This window comes from Heteronotia binoei, chromosome 5, assembly GCF_032191835.1.
Source record: "Heteronotia binoei isolate CCM8104 ecotype False Entrance Well chromosome 5, APGP_CSIRO_Hbin_v1, whole genome shotgun sequence".
Lineage (NCBI taxonomy): Eukaryota > Metazoa > Chordata > Lepidosauria > Squamata > Gekkonidae > Heteronotia > Heteronotia binoei.
In genome coordinates, this window is record NC_083227.1 from 32,304,627 (window position 1) to 32,323,191 (window position 18,565).

Below are 18,565 nucleotides of genomic sequence, written 5' to 3' on the forward strand. Positions count from 1 at the left end.
ATTAGTCAGCTGCAGCGTGTGCAACTTTACACACACAAGGACCTCCTGATGGCACTTGGTTTTTATGGCCACTGTGTGACACAGAGTGTTGGACTGGATGGGCCATTGGCCTGATCCAGCATGGCTTCTCTTATGTTCAAGGGATGTGAAAATTGGGATTTCCCCTGAAGTTTATTAATGGAAGTGGCCCTAGATCAGGGGTGGCCAAACTCTTGCTCAGGAGCCACATGTGGCTCTTTCATACGTATTGTGTGGCTTCTGCAGGTTGAGGCTTACTCTTGAGTTAAGTGTGCATAACATTGGAACATCAGTTAGCCTCTGAGTGCTGACCCATAGGTAGGCAACTATTTCCACCATGTGTGAAGTGGGGAGAGGGGAAATAGGCAGGCTTACAAACTCTTCTCCATCACAGAGATCATCCAGACACCTAGAGCAAGGAAAGAGCACGCAAGAGCCTAGGGAGAATAGTGAGCATGTAAGGTGGCAGCACCACTGAGTTTAGTATTAAGAGTTTTAACAAAAACATGTGTAGTGTTTGTTCATCTATAGTGGTTCTCAAACATCTGATGCTTATTCTTTGTGGCTCTTACATGAAGCAGGTTTGGCCATCCCTGTCCTAGATGATTGACAGCGCCCCAGACACTGTAAGGAATCTGGACGCGGTGAGCGTACATCCTTTATTCAGCTGCATTTTGTGTTTAACAGACGGAGGGCCGTGAAGAGGACCAGCGAATCATCAACCTAGTGGGGGAGTCCCTGCGCCTGCTGGGGAACACATTTGTGGCCCTCTCGGACCTGCGCTGCAACCTCTCCTGCAATGCCCCCCGCCACCTCCATGTGGTGCGACCCATGTCCCACTACACAGCCCCCATGGTGTTGCAACAGGCGGCCATTCCCATCCAGGTGAGTGAAGGGTCCCCATCTTGCAGCAGTACCCCTGATCCCACGCAGCCCTGGGAATGCTGGCGTAGGCTGCGGCTGGAGACCTCCGGCCGTAAGCAGGTAAGCCAGGAGAGAGAAACGAGGCACTGTGTTTTGATAGGTGCTTCTCATTGACCGCATTAAAACTGAATTGGGGTGGGGGGTGGAGAGGGGAGGGGAAATGAGGCAGACTTTCATCTTCTAAACCCGTCCACAACTTGCTCTTGCCCCAGATCAATGTGGGAACCACGGTCACCATGACAGGCAACGGGGCTCGCCCTGCCCAGGCCAGCTTGGACGCCTCTGCCCAGGGCCCCCAGCCCTCTTCTGCCACCCAGCCCAGTGCTCCCAGTCCTGCGGAGGCTGGCCGGCCTCTTGAGGGGCTGCCCCCATCCTCTTCCCCAGGAGGCACCCCGACTCAGACCCAGGCCTCCCAGACGGGCCACCCTCGCGTGATCCGCATCTCGCATCAGACCGTGGAACCGGTGGTGATGATGCACATGAACATCCAAGGCAAGTTCTTCGCGGGAGTTCCCTTGGTGGTGGCGGGGAGTGTTGGCTGTGGGGCAGCGGTGGGTAAGGTCGTGGGGGTTGGGGCTGTTCTACCATCTGCTGGCTCCCTCCTAGCAATAGTAGGTTAGATAAGTGAAATGGTGGGTTAGGGTCCAGTTCCTCCATGTGGATGGGGCAGGATGTTGGGATATAAGAGTCACCTGGTTTTTCTGGTGGGGAGTTCCATGGTTGAAGGGGGATCTCCCTGTTCAGAAGTAGGAGGCCCCCTGGCTGGTGCTGGAAGGTGAAAACAGGGAAGAGGTGCTGGCCTGTGGCTTGAGAGCCTTCTGGGAATCTGGAACGTGGCTGAGTTAGGGCTCTCTGCTGTTGCTTTATGGTTTAGGGGAGAGAACCCCTGTTCTGTGGGTTGCTGCCTCTGGACCAGGGAATGAGTCCTTGGTCGGCCGACTTAAAAACCCTACCTTTCAGTAAAGGCGGCTCAGATCACGAGCTGGTGGCCAAGGCCAGAGGTGCCTTTCCTCCTGCTTGCTCTTCCAGTGCAGCCGGCGATTAGAACAGATTTTTGTTTTCCCTCCAGAAGAGTAAGGTCCCTGCAGCTGCTTGCTGCCATGGTGGCACTTGGAAGTGTGTGTGCAGTCTCCCAGTAGCCCTTGACCTTTGGTCCGTGGCACAGGCCAGAGAGCCCTTCCGTAGGCTCAGGGCAGCTCTGGAACGAGGGGTGTGGGTGTGCGTCTCAGTGCTGGGAACTGGGAAGAGAATTGGTTACTTGTGGGAAAGCGTAAGGAAGCCAGTGAGGCTATTAAGGCCTGAGCGTTCATTGATAACTTTCCTCCCTCTCTTCTCCTCCCCCTATTTAGATTCTGGCTCCCAGGTGGGAGGAAGCAGCGCTGGGGGCGCACCCCCCATGGGGCCTGCTGGACCCGGCCAAGGGATGGGTAAGGAGAATGGAGGAGGCTTCCAAGCTAGAATATTTGGGGGGGGGGGGATGAGAGTGCGGAGAGCAAAGGGCAAGGAGGGGGGTGCTACCCCTGGTGGCTTTGGGCTTCTGGTTCACGAGCCGTGCTTTCGTTTGTGTGTCTCCTCTCCAGGTGGTGCTCCTCACATGCCCCTCCCCAGCCTCCCACCAGAGTTCATGCAGGCGGTGGCCCACCAGATAACGCAGCAAGCCATGGCGGCGGCAGCTTCTGCAGCTACAGGTAGCCATCCACAAAACCTGGAAGTGCCCTGCTTGTGTGCTGTTCCAGGCGGGATAGGAAAGGAGAGGCAGCAGCTATTCATCCATCCCACCCCACCCCAGTGCTATTGGTTTCAGTGACCAAGTTCCAAGTGTGATGGCTTTTGCCCTCTTCTGCTCCCTCTCATAGGCCAGCAAGTCCCAGTCTTCCAGTCGGCTCCGACACGCGTGGTGATCGCCAGGCCCTCCGCTCCCTCCGTGCGGCCCACTCACCCTGGGTCACCCCAGGCACCAGGCCAAGGGGTGAGGAAGGGGGCTCTGGGGGATTGGACGGGGCGGGGCTCTTGGTTTGAGAGACTCACTTGCTTTATCTTCCGAGGCTCAAGGCAGATTGCAAAATTGAAAACAATGCTGTTGCTGTTCCCAGGCAACGGTGTTTCCCCTTCCCTCGCAGGGCCCTGGCATGGGCGGAAATGCTTCCTTGGCCCAGATGATCAGCGGATTGGTCGGGCAGCTCCTCATGCAGCCAGTGATAGTGGGTAGGTGGCGGTACCCGGAGGGAAGGGGGGGTACAGAACACTGGCAGGTTGCGGGGAAGGCGTTTGTGTTGGCTAAGCAATGGCATGCAGTGCTGCTCATGCCCATGCACTTTGTTCCACCCCTCTAGGATAGCAAGGGTGTGTGACACACATTGACGTGTGCGATCATTGGAATTTATCAAGTCTTACAGTGTCCTCAACAGGGTGGTGTGAGAGTTCTGAGAAAAGGCAGCAAACGGATGGACGTAATTTTTGCTGTTGCCGTCCTCCCACTGCAGACTTCCCGTCCCCCCCAGCTTTTGACTCCTGTGCTGTTTCTGAGGGTCCACTGACGCTGAAGAATTACTTGTTGTCAAACTGGGTGGGCACTAGCTGGTAGCTGGAGGGGAAATGGACTGGGTGGGCACTAGCTGGTAGCTGGAGGGTAGATAACTCACTGAAAATGTCAAGACACTGTGCGATTGCAATAAAAAAGGCCAACACCATGCTGGGAATTATTAGGAAGGGAACTGAAAACAAATCAGCCAGTATCATAATGCCCCTGTATAAATCGATGGTGCGGCCTCATTTGGAGTACTGTGTACAATGCTGGCCACCGCACCTCAAAAAAGATATTATAGCATTGGAAAAAGTGCAGAAAAGGGCAACTAAAATGATTAAAGGGTTGGAACACTTTCCCTAGGAAAAAAGGTTAAAACACTTGGGGCTCTTTAGCTTGGAGAAATGTCGACTGCGGGGTGACATGGTAGAGGTTTACAAGATTATGCATGGGATAGAGAAGGTAGAGAAAGAAGTACTTTTCTCCCTTTCTCACAATACAAGAACTTGTGGGCATTCAATGAAATTGCTGAGCGGTTGGGTTAGAACGGATAAAAGGAAGTACTACTTCACTCAAAGGGTGATTAACGTGGAATTCACTGCCACAGGAGGTGGTGGTGGCTACAAGCATAGCCAGCTTCAAGAGGGGAGTGGATAAGCGTATGAAGAAGAGGTCCATTAGTGGCTATTAGCCAGAGCTTATTGTTGGAACTCTTTGTCTGGGGCAGTGAAGTTCTGTATTCTTGGTGCTTGGGAAGGGGCACAGTGGAAGGGCTTCTGGCTCCACCGGTGGATATCTTGACAGCACTTGGGGTTTTTGGCCACTGTGTGACACAGAGCGTTGGACTGGATAAGTCATTGGCTTGATCCAACATGGCTTCTCTTATGTTCTTATGAAAGTGGGAAGGACCCCCTCTGTGAAGTCCATACATAGTTGAATTCAGGCCACTTTTAAAAAACCTGTGTGGACTTGACCATTTCTTTTTCCTGGGAAACTTTTAGTGAAAAGTCCTGTTATCGTTCTGGCTAGCGTGGCATATAGTGTGGTGTAGCACTTAAGAATGTCAGATTATTTTATTTATTTATTGGATTTGTATCCCGCCCTCCCTGCTGAAGCAGGCTCAGGGTGGCTCACAAGAATAAAATCACAGTAAAACATTCATGATACATTTAAAATAATACAACATTCAGCATTCTTTAAATAACAATGAAAAAAGTTTGGTGCTAGTATTGTTAATATCTGATGGGGTTCAGTGCTCTAGGTATCGTTAGTCAAAGGCAAGTCGGAATAGTGCTGTCTTACCAGCCTTGTGGAACTGGACGGGGTTCCCACAAGGCTCTAACCTCTTCCGGTAGTTGGTTCCACCAGTAGGGGGCCGTGATTGAAAAGGCTCTCTCCCTGGTGGATTTTAGTCTTGCCTCCCTCGGCCCGGGGATCAATAGCAGATTTTGTGATCTAGATCTAAGTAAGATTAAGATCTGTGAGACCTGGGTTTAAATCCCCTCTCTGTTGTAGAAGCTGGCTGGCCATTCCACACACTTACCTGCCTCACAGAGGTGTTGTGAGGATAAATGGAGAAGAGACAAGCTGCTGGGGGGGGGGTCCTCCATCCTGGAGGAAGGCAGGGTATAAATGAAGGAAATAAAAAATGGTCCGGCGTGTGTCATAAGAATATAAGAGAAGCCATGTTGGATCAGGCCAGTGGCCTATCCAGTCCAACACTCGGTGTTAAACAGTGGCCAAAAAAACCCAGGTGCCATCAAGAGGTCCATCAGTGGGGCCAGGACACTAGAAACCCTCCCACTGTTGCCCCCCCCACCCCCAAGCACCAAGAATACAGAGCATCACTGCCCCAGACAGAGTTGCAACAATGCGCTGTGGCTAATAGCCTCTGATGGACCTCTGCTCCATATGTTTATTCAGTCCCCTCTTGAAACTGTCCATGCTTGCAGCCACCACCACCACCTCCTGTGGCAATGAATTCCATGTGTTAATCACCCTTTGGGTGAAGAAGCACTTCCTTTGATCTGTTCTAACCCATGTCTAACAGTTTCGGGAGGCACTGTATGTGGTGTTTGGGGGCTGGCGGAAGGCTGGGAGGATAACTTGGAGGTGCATGGTAGTATTGAAAGTTGCCATTCAAGGCCAGTGTAGAAGGATGGAATGAGGAAATCTGGGACGATGTTTAGTCTGTGTGATGCTGTTGGCCTGCTGAAGGGGAACAAAAAAATTGGGGGTTCGTAGTCCATCCTTGTCTATGGGGGAGTTGGATGCCTCGCACCAGAGAAATGGGGTGTCATTGATGGTTGGTAATTTCCCCTCCCTCTTCCCCAATGCTCCTGCATCATCACCCCGACCTGCACCCAGCAGCCATCTCTGTATCTTCTCCCCAGCTCAGGGCAGCGGGACTTCCTCCTCCTCGACTCCCTCGTCCGTCAGCAGCCAGACCACCTTCAACACCACCACCTCCGCCTCCCCTCCGACAGCCTCTGCCAGCGCGGGCACCACCAACACCGCCACCACCGCTGCGGGGGGCAGCTCGGCCGGTGCTCCCGGAGGGCCTGTCCCATCGGGCCAGCCCCCGACTGCTGCGACTGAGCTCCAGCTCTCTCAACTGCTGGGGAACATCCTGGGGGCAGCTGGCTCCAACATGGCCGGGGTGGCCGGCGTGGGATCCCCCACCATCACCGTGGCCATGCCAGGGGTCCCCGCCTTCCTGCAAGGCATGACGGACTTCCTGCAGGTGAGTCTTTTGCCCTTTCAGTCACTCCAGGCCTGGGTAAAATGACCAGGAAATAACAAGAAAATACTCTCCGTGTAAAAAAACAATATCAAAATATAATTAAAGTGATTCTTTCTATGCAATACAAAATTGCACTGACAATATACATTTACAGTGACAAAAATACCATCCTAAGCACACATGCTATTGTCCATGAAATAAATTATGCAGCATTCACTCAATACAGTCCAATGATGATACCAGAACCGGTCCAATCTCGTTTCGAATCTAGATAATCCTTTTTGTTTATAAGTGCAGTAGTTTGGTGATGCCTTAATTCATTACCATTCACTGTATTCCAGGCTTTCTCTATTTTCCTATTTGGAATGCCGCTGCCATTTGCCATCTGCCAGCCATTAGTCGCAGATGGAAAATGGCAGCAGCGTTCCAAATAGGAAAATAAATGAGGGAGCTTAGAGGAGACGATCCCAGGCAGGAGGTACTGGTGGTCCAGCACTGAAGAAAGGGGACTTGGATGTGTTCAGCTTTATCCAAAAAGGGGGAGAGTGTGCCTCTAGAGGGATATTAGAACAGAGAAAGTGCAAAATTCCTTCTAGAAAGGAAGGCCAGGGGATGAGGTGTGTGTGCGTGTGTCGGGGGGGGTGGTGGAGTTAAATAGGAACCCGCATTAATGGGCTGGCAGCACAGGCCAGAGGGACTGGGATCCTTGGAAACGTTCATGCCTGCAAGGGTGCCCAGCTTGAGGTTGCGCAGTCAAAACTTTCTCACTTGGTCCACATTTCTCCTTTAGGGTCACTGTGGTTGAGAGCCTCTGGTGGCTGCTGCTGGTGTGTGTGTGTGAGAGAGAGAGAGAGAGAGAGAGAGAGAATCTCCTCCGCAATGCTAGATGGTGGCAAATTCTTTTAAACACTAAGGTCCAGATGCCCCCCCCCCCATGATGCTTTGTTTCTGAGCTTCCTGACAACCTGAGGTTTGCTGGGAGGAACCAGAGTCATTCCAGAAGCCTTTGCAGTCGAGCTTCCCTGCACTGTGCCAGTCTCACCACCACCTCTTTCTCCCCCTGCCAGGCAACACAGATGGGGTCGGCTCCCCTGCATCCCCCCGAGCAGACGCCGCCCCCGCCTGCCGCCTCTCCGCCACCTCCCCCCTCCGCTCCTCCAAGCGGGCCAGAGGTGCCGTCGGCTGGGCCGGGCGGAGGCAGTGGGGTTCGTGGGGGCGCCTCAACGGATGCTCTGCCGCCCGAGTTCTTCACCAGCGTGGTCCAGGGGGTGCTGTCGTCCATGATGGGTTCCCTCAGCGCCCAGCAGGGCAGCACGGAGAGCATCGCTGACTTCATCCAGCGCCTGAGTGCCACCAACAACATCTTTGAGCCGGGCACCGAGGGGGCCCTTGGTAAGGAGTCTCCTGAGGGTCCATTGCTGGGGTGTGTGTGTAGAGATAGCTAGCAAGACTGGTCCTGCCCAGGTGCATTCAAGTGCCCATCCTCTGGACTTCGGGCTGCTGCTTCTCTTGAGTCCCTCAGAAGGAGCATTTCCCTTTTTGTGGTTAAACCACTTCATCTCAAACCTTTTGAACGAGAGACCCACCACTTTTCAGAACCCACTTGCAGAACAAGCCCAAGTGGAAGGGCTGCGGCTCAATGACAGAGCTAAATGACAGAGCTAAAAAGGCAAATGCAATTTTGGGCTGTATCAACAGAAGTATAGTGTCCAGATCACATGAAGTGATGGTGTCGCTTTACTCTGCTCTGGTAAGACCTCACCTGGAGTATTGTGTTCGGTTTTGGGCACCACATTTTAGGAAGGATATAGACAAGCTGGAACGGGTCCAGAGGAGGGCGACGAAGTTGGTGGAGGGGTCTGGAGACCAAGTCCTATGAGGAAAGGTTGAAGGAGCTGGGGATGTTTAGCCTGGAGAGGAGGCGGCTGAGAGGTGATATGATCACCAACTTCAAGTACTTGAAGGGCTGTCATCTAAAAGATGGTGTGGAATTGTTTTCTGTGCCCCAGGAGGTAGGACCAGAACCAACGGGTTGAAATTAAATCAAAAGAATTTCTGGCTCAACATTGGGAAGAACTTCTGAGCGTGAGAGTCGGGTTAGAATGGATAAAAGAAAGTACTTCTTCACCCAAAGGGTGATTAACATGTGGAATTCACTGCCACAGGAGGTGGTGGCGGCTACAAGCATAGACAGCTTCAAGAGGGGATGGGATAAAAATATGGAGCAAAGGTCCATCAGTGGCTATTAGCCACAGGATATTAGTGGAATTGTCTGGGGCAGTAATGCTCTGTATTCTTGGTGCTTGTGTGTGGGGGGCATAGTGAAAGGGCTTCTAGACCCACTTGTGAACCTCCTGATGGCACTTGGGTGGTTTTTTTGGCCACTGTGTGACACAGAGTGTTGGACTGGATGGACCATTGACCTGATCCAACATGGCTTCTCTTATGTTCCTCGGTGGAACAGGCTTCCTCAGGAGGTGGTGGTGTTGGGAAATGAGGCTAGCACAAAGAAGTGATTAAAATAAACAATGTACTGCCAAGAGCTCAGACAAAAGAGGAGTCATGATAAGAACCGCAAGCCTTAGCTGCAACAAAGCCTGTTTAGCGATAATGAAACCAGTATATTAAAAAAATGCTATAGGTTAGACAAAAATAATCTTTTGCCTAGATAATAGACAGTTATTGGAAAAGTTTGTAGTAAGTAGAAGCTTATTGGAAGAAGAAAGAAATAAGAAGAGATATAAAGAGAAAAGATAGTCCCAATTATATGCCTTCTCTTCATCGGAGGAACACGTTAAAACTCGTGAAGGGGAATCGAGGTAGATATTGCTTGCCTATGCTTTTATTATCATCATAATCTCCTATATATTGATATTGCTGCTTTGCACTTTATGTATTAATAAAATCAAAAAGTGATTTAATCACAAAAGGGGTCTTGTCTACAGTAATTGAAGTGGCCCTGCTCAACAATAATTATTGTCAAAGGAGAACACACGCTCCAAGCCCTGAAGGGATTGAATCTCAACCTGGTTGGGGTCAACCCAGAGTGGGTCATCCACTTAAAGCTCTCCTTCCTTGGAGGTTTTTAAACAGAGGCTAGATGGCCATCTGACAGCAATGAAGATCCTGTGATTTTAGGGGAGGTGTTTGTGAGTTTTCTGCATTATGCAGGGGGTTGGACTAGATGACCCTGGAGGTCCTTTCCAACTCCAGAGGTCTGAAGGTAATTATAGAATAATTGTAGAAGAAATATTGAATGTGCATCTATAATTCAAAAATTACAAAAGTGTGAAAAAATGATTCTCGGCTTGACTTCGCGAATGAAGATTTAAGAAAGGTGCAGCAGTCCACATTGTGGGTTGTGGATGTGGATACCCTTCAGGCCTGCGCAGAGGAATTTTTAGGTGAAGCGCAGTACTGGCTCCACCCTTTCACCATGGGGTCATCTGCCATGGCCCAGTAAGCCGGGACGCCGGCCGCGAGTCCTCCAGGTGGTAGATGTTACATTAACGAGCTCTGTCTGCCCGGGCTTGATGTTAGAGTTTTCCTTCTCTTGGCTGGCGAGGTTGGTGAGCCCAGCCTGCCCATCCGGTTATACCGCCGGACATTCGGTCGCACCATGACATGGCAAACTCTGTGAAAACGGGGGGGGGGGGGACCAGACAGTGACCACGTAGCCTTCACTACACCGGGAAAGGAGAGGTGATGTATTGTGCATGCACTTTCCCGGGGGGGGGCAGGACACCCAGAGGGACGCCACCCCCCCCCAATTGTAATTACAAAAAACAGCATAATGTGCCGTAATTGCAGTACGTGGGAACAATATCAGGATTTTTCTTCTTTGACATATTTTTACACAAAATTTTTGACTTCTCTTTATTTATATAGAATCCTGCCAGCTCTCCATATTCTTATATCTTACGAAGCAGCAATGGTGTAACTTGAGTTGGATTTTCATTTATAAACATTACATCATCAGCAAACACTTCCGGCTTGGTGTCATGGAGGATTGACGTGCTTCTCAATAGAGGAGCAGATTAGAACCTCTGTTCTGGGCAGAGAAGGTGATTTAAACGCCTGCTGCCTACATCTTCTAGGCAAGGAGATGGCCAAGACATGCTCATTAAATTCTGAGGGGATTTACTTTGGCTGACAAGGGATCCCAGTGGGGTTTCTTTTCGGCTTTGAAAAGTCCCCGGAGAAGAATTGCATTACAATGTCTACAGAGGACTACTGGGGTCGTTAAATCAACTTCAATTCATCATGATCCAAAGCTTCTTTGGGACTAATTAACATCTACTTTTGGAAGAGAACGGTGCTGGAAAGGATCATAACTTTTAAAGGTAAAGATCTTTATCTGTTACTCCGGGACTAAAATAAGATTCATTTGGAGAAAAAATAAAGGTCTGGATATATCTATGTTATATTAAAGTAAAGAAGAAGAAGGAGGGGATAAATTTGGGACTAAGAGAATTCAAGAATAAGGTTAAAAGAGGAAGAATAAAAAACTGTTTTGAATACCTGCAGTTGGGCAACCCCCTCCGAAACAGAACAGAACTGCAGATCAACAAGACATCACAGGAAGTGACGTTACAGAAGCATTGTGAGACTTCTCAACTATAGACTATGAGACTTCATGGCAAGAAAGGAAGGAAGTGGCCATTAAGAGAAGGGAAAATTCCTAGCCTCCTAGCCCCTCTAGGACTATAACCATAGAGAAAGATCCGTGGCCATTGAAAGAAAGTCAAAAGTTTAAAAAAAATTTAAAAGGTAACGGGACTTTAAAAATTAGCAGTGCCAGTAAATATCATCATTAAAAGCCTAAATTTATTGGACTATAGGATTGGAATCTATTTTGGAGCATGCTAGAAGAAAAGGAATTTTTTTTTAAAAAGGGACAAAAAAGCTGTGGACGCCATCTTGGTGAAAACAAAATTTAAAAAATTAATATCTTGACTTTGGAGCGTCTGGGAACGGCGATTTTGGGCTCATTGGAAAGGGCATGCTCTATTCTATAAGACTGTACCATTAAAAAGTGATTTAGTGACGTCAACTTTAAAGCCTATATTTACAATGGGAAGGCTGTGATGTCTACCCAAAAATCAGGAGCAAAGCAGATTCATATGAGGGCTAGGACATTGGAAGAGGAGAAAAGGGCAAAAACACAAGACCAAATGGATGCCATGGAGGCAAGATTGGTTAAAGTGATAAAAGACTCTATAACTGAATGTAAGAAGGAATTAAAAAAAGATATAGAAGTTCTCAGTAAAGACTTTTTGGCAGTGTCAAAGAAAATGCAGGAGGTTGAAGAAAAAGTGAAAGACCATGATGTAAAAATTAATACAGTGGATTCCACAATTTAAAAAATGCAGGAGAAAGTAGTACTACAAGACTGCAAGTTAATGGAAAATCAGATACGTATGAGATGGGTGCCTGAGTCTAATGAGACTGACTTAAGGACATATATAATAAAAATCATTGCTGTATTTTTGGGAGACGACCCTGATGAAACCAGTTATTTTTATGATTATATTTATAGAGTCAACTCAGAATATGCAAGGAGAAATAAACTACCAAGGGATGTGGTAGTAAGATTTGTGACAAGAGAACTGGTGGGTAGGATTTTAAGCAAACAATTTGAGAGCAAATTGGAGGTGGATGGCAGTAGTGTAAGAATTATGAAAGAATTGCCAAGGAAAGTGATAAATGACAGAAGACTGTATAAAAAGCTGACTGACAAGTTGAGAGAAAGTGAAATAAGATACAGATGGATACTTCCAGAGGGTCTGGGTTTTGAATATAAAGGGAAGAGATGTACCATCACAACCACCCAAGATATGATGAAGTCTTTGGAGGAGCATAAAGAATTTGGGGGTACAGACTAAAAATAGAAAACCATGATGGATTACAAATTAATATCTTGGAACGTAAATGGACTTAACTCACCACAAAAAAGGACAATTTTTCATTGGATTGGGAAGCAAAAATGTAATATAATTTGCCTACAAGAAGTACATATTAAACAAATGGATTACAAATTTTTATGGAATAAGCAACTTGGTGTGGAATTTTGTTCATTGGCTAAGGAGAAAAAAAGGGGTGTGGTTTTTTTTGTGAAGCAAGAATTAGACCCAAAGTTGATTTTTAAAGACTATGATGGTAGATTCATTGTGGTGGAAGTGATGTTAAATCATAAAAGAACTTTGTTATTGAGATTGTATGCCCCAAATGGAGCAAAAGACTCTTTTTTAAAAGAATATTATGCAACAATTAGACCAAGTGACATATGAGCAAATTATGTTAATGGGAGATTTTAATGGAACGGTTAAAATATTTTGGACAGATCAGGGGAAAAAAATAATGAAGGAAAACTACCAAAATCATTTTTTGAATTAGTTAAACAAGAAAGTCTGGAGGATATATGGAGGAAATTCAGCCCCAAAGTAGAAGACTACACTTTCTTTTCAGCAAGACATAATTCTTTTTCAAGGATTGATACGTTGTGGATTACAAAAAAATCTGGGACTTATAACAAAAAAATAGAGATTCTTCCTAAAGTAGGGGCAGACCACAATCCATTAATGTGGTCTGCAAAATCCACAAAAAAGACTTTAAGATGGCGGATAAATGAAGATTTGCTGCAGAAAAAAGGTGGTAGTAGAGTCTCTGGAAAAGGAGACTAAATCATTCTTTCAAATAAAAGATGATGAGGATATTCAATTCCAAACGGTATGGGATGCATATAAAGCGGTAATGAGGAGCATTCTAATTACATTGAACAATAAACATAAGAAAGCCAAAGATAAACAAATGATAGATTTGCAAAAAGAGATTGAAAAGAAGGAGGAGGAGCTCAAAAAGAGGCCGGGAAAAAGAAAATTATAAGGGAGATTACAATACTACAAAGTCAACTGAGTGGAATGGAATCTAAAAAGGCTTCAACAAAAATCTTTGGAAGGAGTGAATAAACCTGGAAAATAACTGGCTTGGCAAATGAAAAGAAAAAGGGAAAATGAAATTATTAATAAAATTATTTCGGGAGTTAAGGAAATTGTTGACCAGGAAGGAATCAAGAGAGAATTTTATAAATTATGCCAAGTTGTTTAAAAGTCATGTGAAGGGAAAAATTGATGCATATTTACAGAAAATTAATGTAAACTCCTTAACTAAAAATATGGAGAAGGTATTAAATGAACCCATTGGGAAGGAAGAAATAGAGGCGGCAATTCAATGAAATTGGGAAAACAAGCACCCGGTCCAGATGGTTTCACAGCAAAATTTTATAAAGTTTTCAAGGAGGCTCTACTACCAAAACTTCAGAAACTGATGAATACTATAAGAACAGATGGGAAAATACCTAATATTTGGAAAGAAGCAGTAATTTCGTTGATACCGAAAGAAGATAGAGATGCCACAAATGTAAAAAATTATAGACCAATCTCATTACTTAACAGTGATTACAAAATATATGCTAGAATATTGGCAGAACACCTGAAGCAGCATTTGAATAATTTTATTAAAGAAGAGCAAACAGGGCTTCTTCCCAGGAGGCAAATTAGAGATAATATTAGAACAGTGATAGATACTATTGAATATTATGAGAAACATCATGAAAAAGAAGTAGTACTATTTTTTGCATATGCAGAGAAAGCATTTGATAATGTGCATTGGGACTTTATGTTTGCAGTAATGGAGAAATTGAGATTGGGAGAAGATTTTGTAAGAATGGTGAAGGCGATATATACTGAACAACAAGCAAGACTGTATAAATGCAGATTTAACAAAAAATGATAATAGGTAAAGGAACGAGACAAGGCTTTATCTCCATTGATATTTATAATTACTTTAGAGATATTGCTTATGTGAATCCAAGAAGATAACGAGATAGAGGGATTGAAACGGAAAGGTTTTTCTTATAAATACAAAATATCAGGATTTTTCTTTAGAATGATGACAAATTTAGTTATATATTCTACAATGGTATATCCAAAAGAGTTAGCAAATTGAAAAAACCCCATACTGCAAATTGGCGTATCAGTGAGGCATTTAGGAGTTAAAGAAGATAAACAAGACAAGATGCTGGCTAAATTCCTGTTTTGTTCAGCCATGAACGATGTTGTACAAGTTAATTTAGAACAGTGGTCCCCAACCCCTGGTCTGTGGACCGGTATTGGTCTGTTAGCAACCGGACTGTGAGTTGTATAATTATTTCATTATATATTACAATGTAGAAATAATTGCAATAAGATGACAACATTGGATTTATATCCTGCCCTCCACTCTGAATCTCAGAGTGGCTCACAATCTCCTTTGCCTTCCTCCCCCACAACAGACACCCTGTGAGGTGGGTGGGAGAGGGCTCTCACAGCAGCTGCCCTTTCAAGGACAACTCTGAGAGCTATGGCTACCCCAAGGCCATTTCAGCAGCTGCAAGTGGAGCAGTGGGGAATCAAACCCGGTTCTCCCAGATAAGAGTCCGCACACTTAACCACCACACCAAACTAATAGAAATAAAGTGCACAATTGTATCATCCCGAAACCATCCCCCCCCCCCCCCGGTCTGTGGAAAAATGGTCTTCTACAAAACCGGTCCCTGGTGCCAAAAAGGTTGGGGACTGCTGATTTAGAAGACAGAAATTCAGAAGCAAATTGATGGTATGCGGTACAATGTAACTTCGAAGAATAATTATTACGGCTTTGTTTTTCATCGCTTGTGAATGAACTTGCACTGGTAAATTTGGAAGCCAGAGACTCAAAAAACAAGATTCATAGTGTGTCGTACCGTGTAGTTTCAAAAACAGTGTAGCTCATATTTGAAGGGCAACTTCTGTAAGTGTCATATATACATCAAAGAGAATGCTGCTGAAAAGGGAGTACGAGGGGAAGGGTGATTACAATAGTTTGTTCTCACTTTTGTAATTTTTGAATTGTATATACATCTTCCATATTCCTTCTACTGTTATTTTGTACTTGCCCTCAGACCTCTGGAACTTAGTACCCCCCTCCTTTTCCCCATTATTTAATTCTTCGTATCGTGGCTGGGCTGTTGAGAAGAAGATGACGATGACTGCAGATTTATACCCTGCCCTTCTCTCTGAATCAGAGTCTGAGCGGCTTACAATCTCCTTCCCCCAGAACAGACACCCTGTGAGGTGGGTGGGGCTGAGAGGGCTCTCACAGCAGCTGCCCTTTCAAGGACAACTCCTGCGATGGCTCTGGCTGACCCAAGGCCATGCCAGCAGGTGCATGTGGAGGAGCGGGGAATCAAACCCGGTTCTCCCAGATAAGAGTCTACACACTTAACCACTATTTCAAACTGGCGCAAAGAGAGCACCCCTAAAGCAGCCCCAAGTGAGCTCTCTTGGCTCATGTCTCAGCCTTGTTGCCCTCAGTGGACCTTCCAGAACTTCTCTACCCTTGGCAGAGTCCTGTGACCGTGAGCCCTGGATAAAAGGGGGAGGAAGGGGTCCTCCTGCTCGTACCTCCCTTTTCTCTGGCCTGGCCAGTGTCCCAAGGGCTTGGTCTAGCCAGCAGGGGGACAGGAACAGACCTGATTCCAGAGGTATCCCAGCTGTATGTTCTGCACCACAGGAAGGGGCAGCGCAGGCAGCCGTGATGGTGCTGGGCAGGAGGCAACTCAGAAAGGTGCTGAGGCAGGCAGCCTTCCCTGTCAGTGGAGGAGGAAATCCAGGCTGGGGAGTGGGTTTCCGCCTCAGCTGGGACACCCTCCTAAGGGGGGAAGAAGCTTCTTAGGAGATCTTAACATCCTGTCCTTGTTGGAAAGAAGAGGGATACGTTGGCGGTGTTGACACCCTCTGTTCTTTTTGCTCTTCCCGCCCTGTCCGTTTCCAGGCTTCTTCGGGGATCTCCTCTCTTTGATCTGCCAGAACTTCTCCATGGTCGACATGGTCATGCTGCTGCATGGGCAGTTCCAGCCACTGCAGCGGATCCAGCCCCAGCTCAGCCGCTTCTTCCGGGAGGAGTACCTCCATGGCCAGGAGCCCACCGAACGCAACGTCCGGGTGAGACGGGGGCCGGCCTCCACCCAAGCCCTGGGTTTGGCGCTGCCGCCGCTTCTCGTGGCCCCTTCCTCCGGGCATTGGCTAATGGCTGCCCTCTCTCTTCCCGCTCTTCCAGATGGCCACTTACAACTTGATCAATGGCTTAGAGGAGTATATCCGCGAGAGCTTTGTGAGTCTGACCTGCTTCCGGCCCTCTCCCCCCCCCCCAATTTCTTCAGCTACACAGCAGGAGTCTAGGCTGAGCCATAGGAGCAAACCTTGTACTGTGTGTGTGGAAGCAGCAGGCTTCAGTTTTGTCTTGCTGGGTGCTGAAATGCTTGGGACGCCCCGGAGCATTGTGGGAATGGGGTCCATTCATGGCCTTCTCAGTGAGCCAGGGCTGGGTGTGCCAAAGACAGTTGAATTGGCACACTGAGAAAAGCGAGATTCTCCATCCTGTACAAATTGTGCTAACTGTAAAGACCTGTATGAGATGGGTTAGAATCCCCTGGGCACCTCATTGAGCTGAAGAGAATGTTTTGGGTTGGGTCTGCTTGCTGTTTTTACAGCAAGAGCCTGTTTGGTATAGTGATTAAGTGCGCAGACTCTTGTCTGGGAGAACCGGGTTTGATTCCCCACTCCTCCGTTTGCATCCACCATAGCTCTCGCAGAGGTTGTCCATGAAAGGACAGCTGCTGTAAGAGCTCTCTCAGTCCCACCTACCTCACAGGGTATTTGTTGTATGTGTGTGTGGGGGGAAGGTAAAGGAGATTGTGATCGCTCTGAGACTCTGAGATTCAGAGTATAGGGCGGGGTAGAAATCCAATATCATCATTATCATCTTCAAGTGAGCATAATTAGGATTGGGATCGCTCTGGGGAAGGGGGGGAGGAGTCTTGCCCCCTGCACATGAGGGGTTTTGTTCCTCTCAGTACCTCCTGCCCGTGTTTTTATGCATCTCTGCAATCTAGAAGCCTGTTTCCTCAGGAGGCTGAATCCTGCGCCCCCAGTCACATCGTATGGCTTTTCTGTGCTCTTTCAGAGTGGGGGCAGTTGCATAGCCAAGGTTGCAATCCTGGGTGGGTGGGGTTTTTATCTCACTGATAGGCAGTGGTGAAAATGAGACCATGTGGGCCACTGTGATGTACTGGTATGCGAGTGGCTAGAGGAGTCACTGGGAAGACGACATTGGACTTATATTCTGCCCTCCATTCAGAGTCTCAGAGCGGCTTGCAATCTCCTGTATCTTCTCCCCCCACAACAGACACCCTGTGAGGTGGGTGGGGCTGAGAGGACTCTCATAGCAGCTGCCCTTTCAAGGACAACCTCTGCCAGAGCTATGGCTGACCCAAGGCCATTCCAGCAGGTGCAAGTGGAGGAGTGGGGAATTAAACCCAGTTCTCCCAGATAAGAGTCCGCACACTTAACCACTACACCAAACTGGCTCTCAAAATGGAAGGAGTCCTGAGAGCTGGTGGCTGCCGTGGGGGAGGCCTGTGGTTGGCTGAGGCTGTTGCTTCCACTGCTTGAGCATAAAGAAGGAGGTGCCTGAGGGGAGATCTGAGCTGCCTCACAGTGCAGTGGAAGGGGGGGGGGGGGAAGCCAAAGCTGCTGCAGTGGCAGGTGCTTCATCTTTTCACCAAGCCCAGACTGGCTACAAGACAGTTCAAGGGGAGAAAGGAAGCCCACGTGCTGATTCCCCAGCTTCCCTCCCAGCTCCACGGTGCCTGGCTGGGTGTGTCAGCTTCCGGTTTGCTTGCCGAGGGGTTGGAAGAAGAGAGCAAGAAAGCATGTGGCACGGTGGGGGTGCTTTGCCTCATCAGCAGCTACTCTGTGGTTGGATCTTCTAGGCCCGAGGAATGAAAGCTGTGGCTTGGCAGGCCTCAGTGGGGATAGCATGTGGTGCCGAAGGCAAGAGACTGAAGGCACTCCCCCCACCCCACCAATCAAAGTGGGGAGGGAGCACTGAAGACAACTCACAAGTCTGTTTGTGAGGAGCTAAGTGGAAGCAGCCTGTGTTGGGCTGAGTCACTGGTAGGTGCTGGGGCTGCAAATGGCCCTTGAGTCATGAAGGCTTTAGGCTTGGAGGCAGTGCTGGCTCCTTAGGAGGAAGACCAGAGGCTCCTTAGGTCTTCTCTTCCTCCTTTCCTTTAAAAAAATTAAGATGTCTGAGCAGAATGCCTGGATTTGCCCAAACTTCAGCCATGCAAACCTACTCAAAGTTATTCTGTGTAGCTTTTCTTCTTTCCAGGGAGATTTAGGGTTTTTTTTTTTGTGAACAAAGTAGGTATTTCCCCAGAACATGTGTCCTGCTGTTTGTACAACGTAGGCACACTTGCAGGCCATGTATATCTG

At 47.7% G+C, this 18,565-nt stretch overlaps 1 protein-coding gene across 1 annotated transcript in view; it reads left to right on the top strand.

Moving 5' to 3' along the window:
- The window catches only part of BAG6 (BAG cochaperone 6), a 49,309-nt gene that overhangs the window by 15,984 nt on the left and 14,760 nt on the right, over nucleotides 1–18,565 (top strand). Inside the window, 11 exon segments of the mRNA XM_060239093.1 lie at nucleotides 706–903; nucleotides 1,155–1,434; nucleotides 2,292–2,369; nucleotides 2,523–2,630; nucleotides 2,799–2,911; nucleotides 3,063–3,147; nucleotides 5,906–5,937; nucleotides 5,940–6,209; nucleotides 7,277–7,601; nucleotides 16,062–16,231; nucleotides 16,347–16,400. Coding sequence (XP_060095076.1) covers nucleotides 706–903; nucleotides 1,155–1,434; nucleotides 2,292–2,369; nucleotides 2,523–2,630; nucleotides 2,799–2,911; nucleotides 3,063–3,147; nucleotides 5,906–5,937; nucleotides 5,940–6,209; nucleotides 7,277–7,601; nucleotides 16,062–16,231; nucleotides 16,347–16,400 — 1,713 coding nt within the window.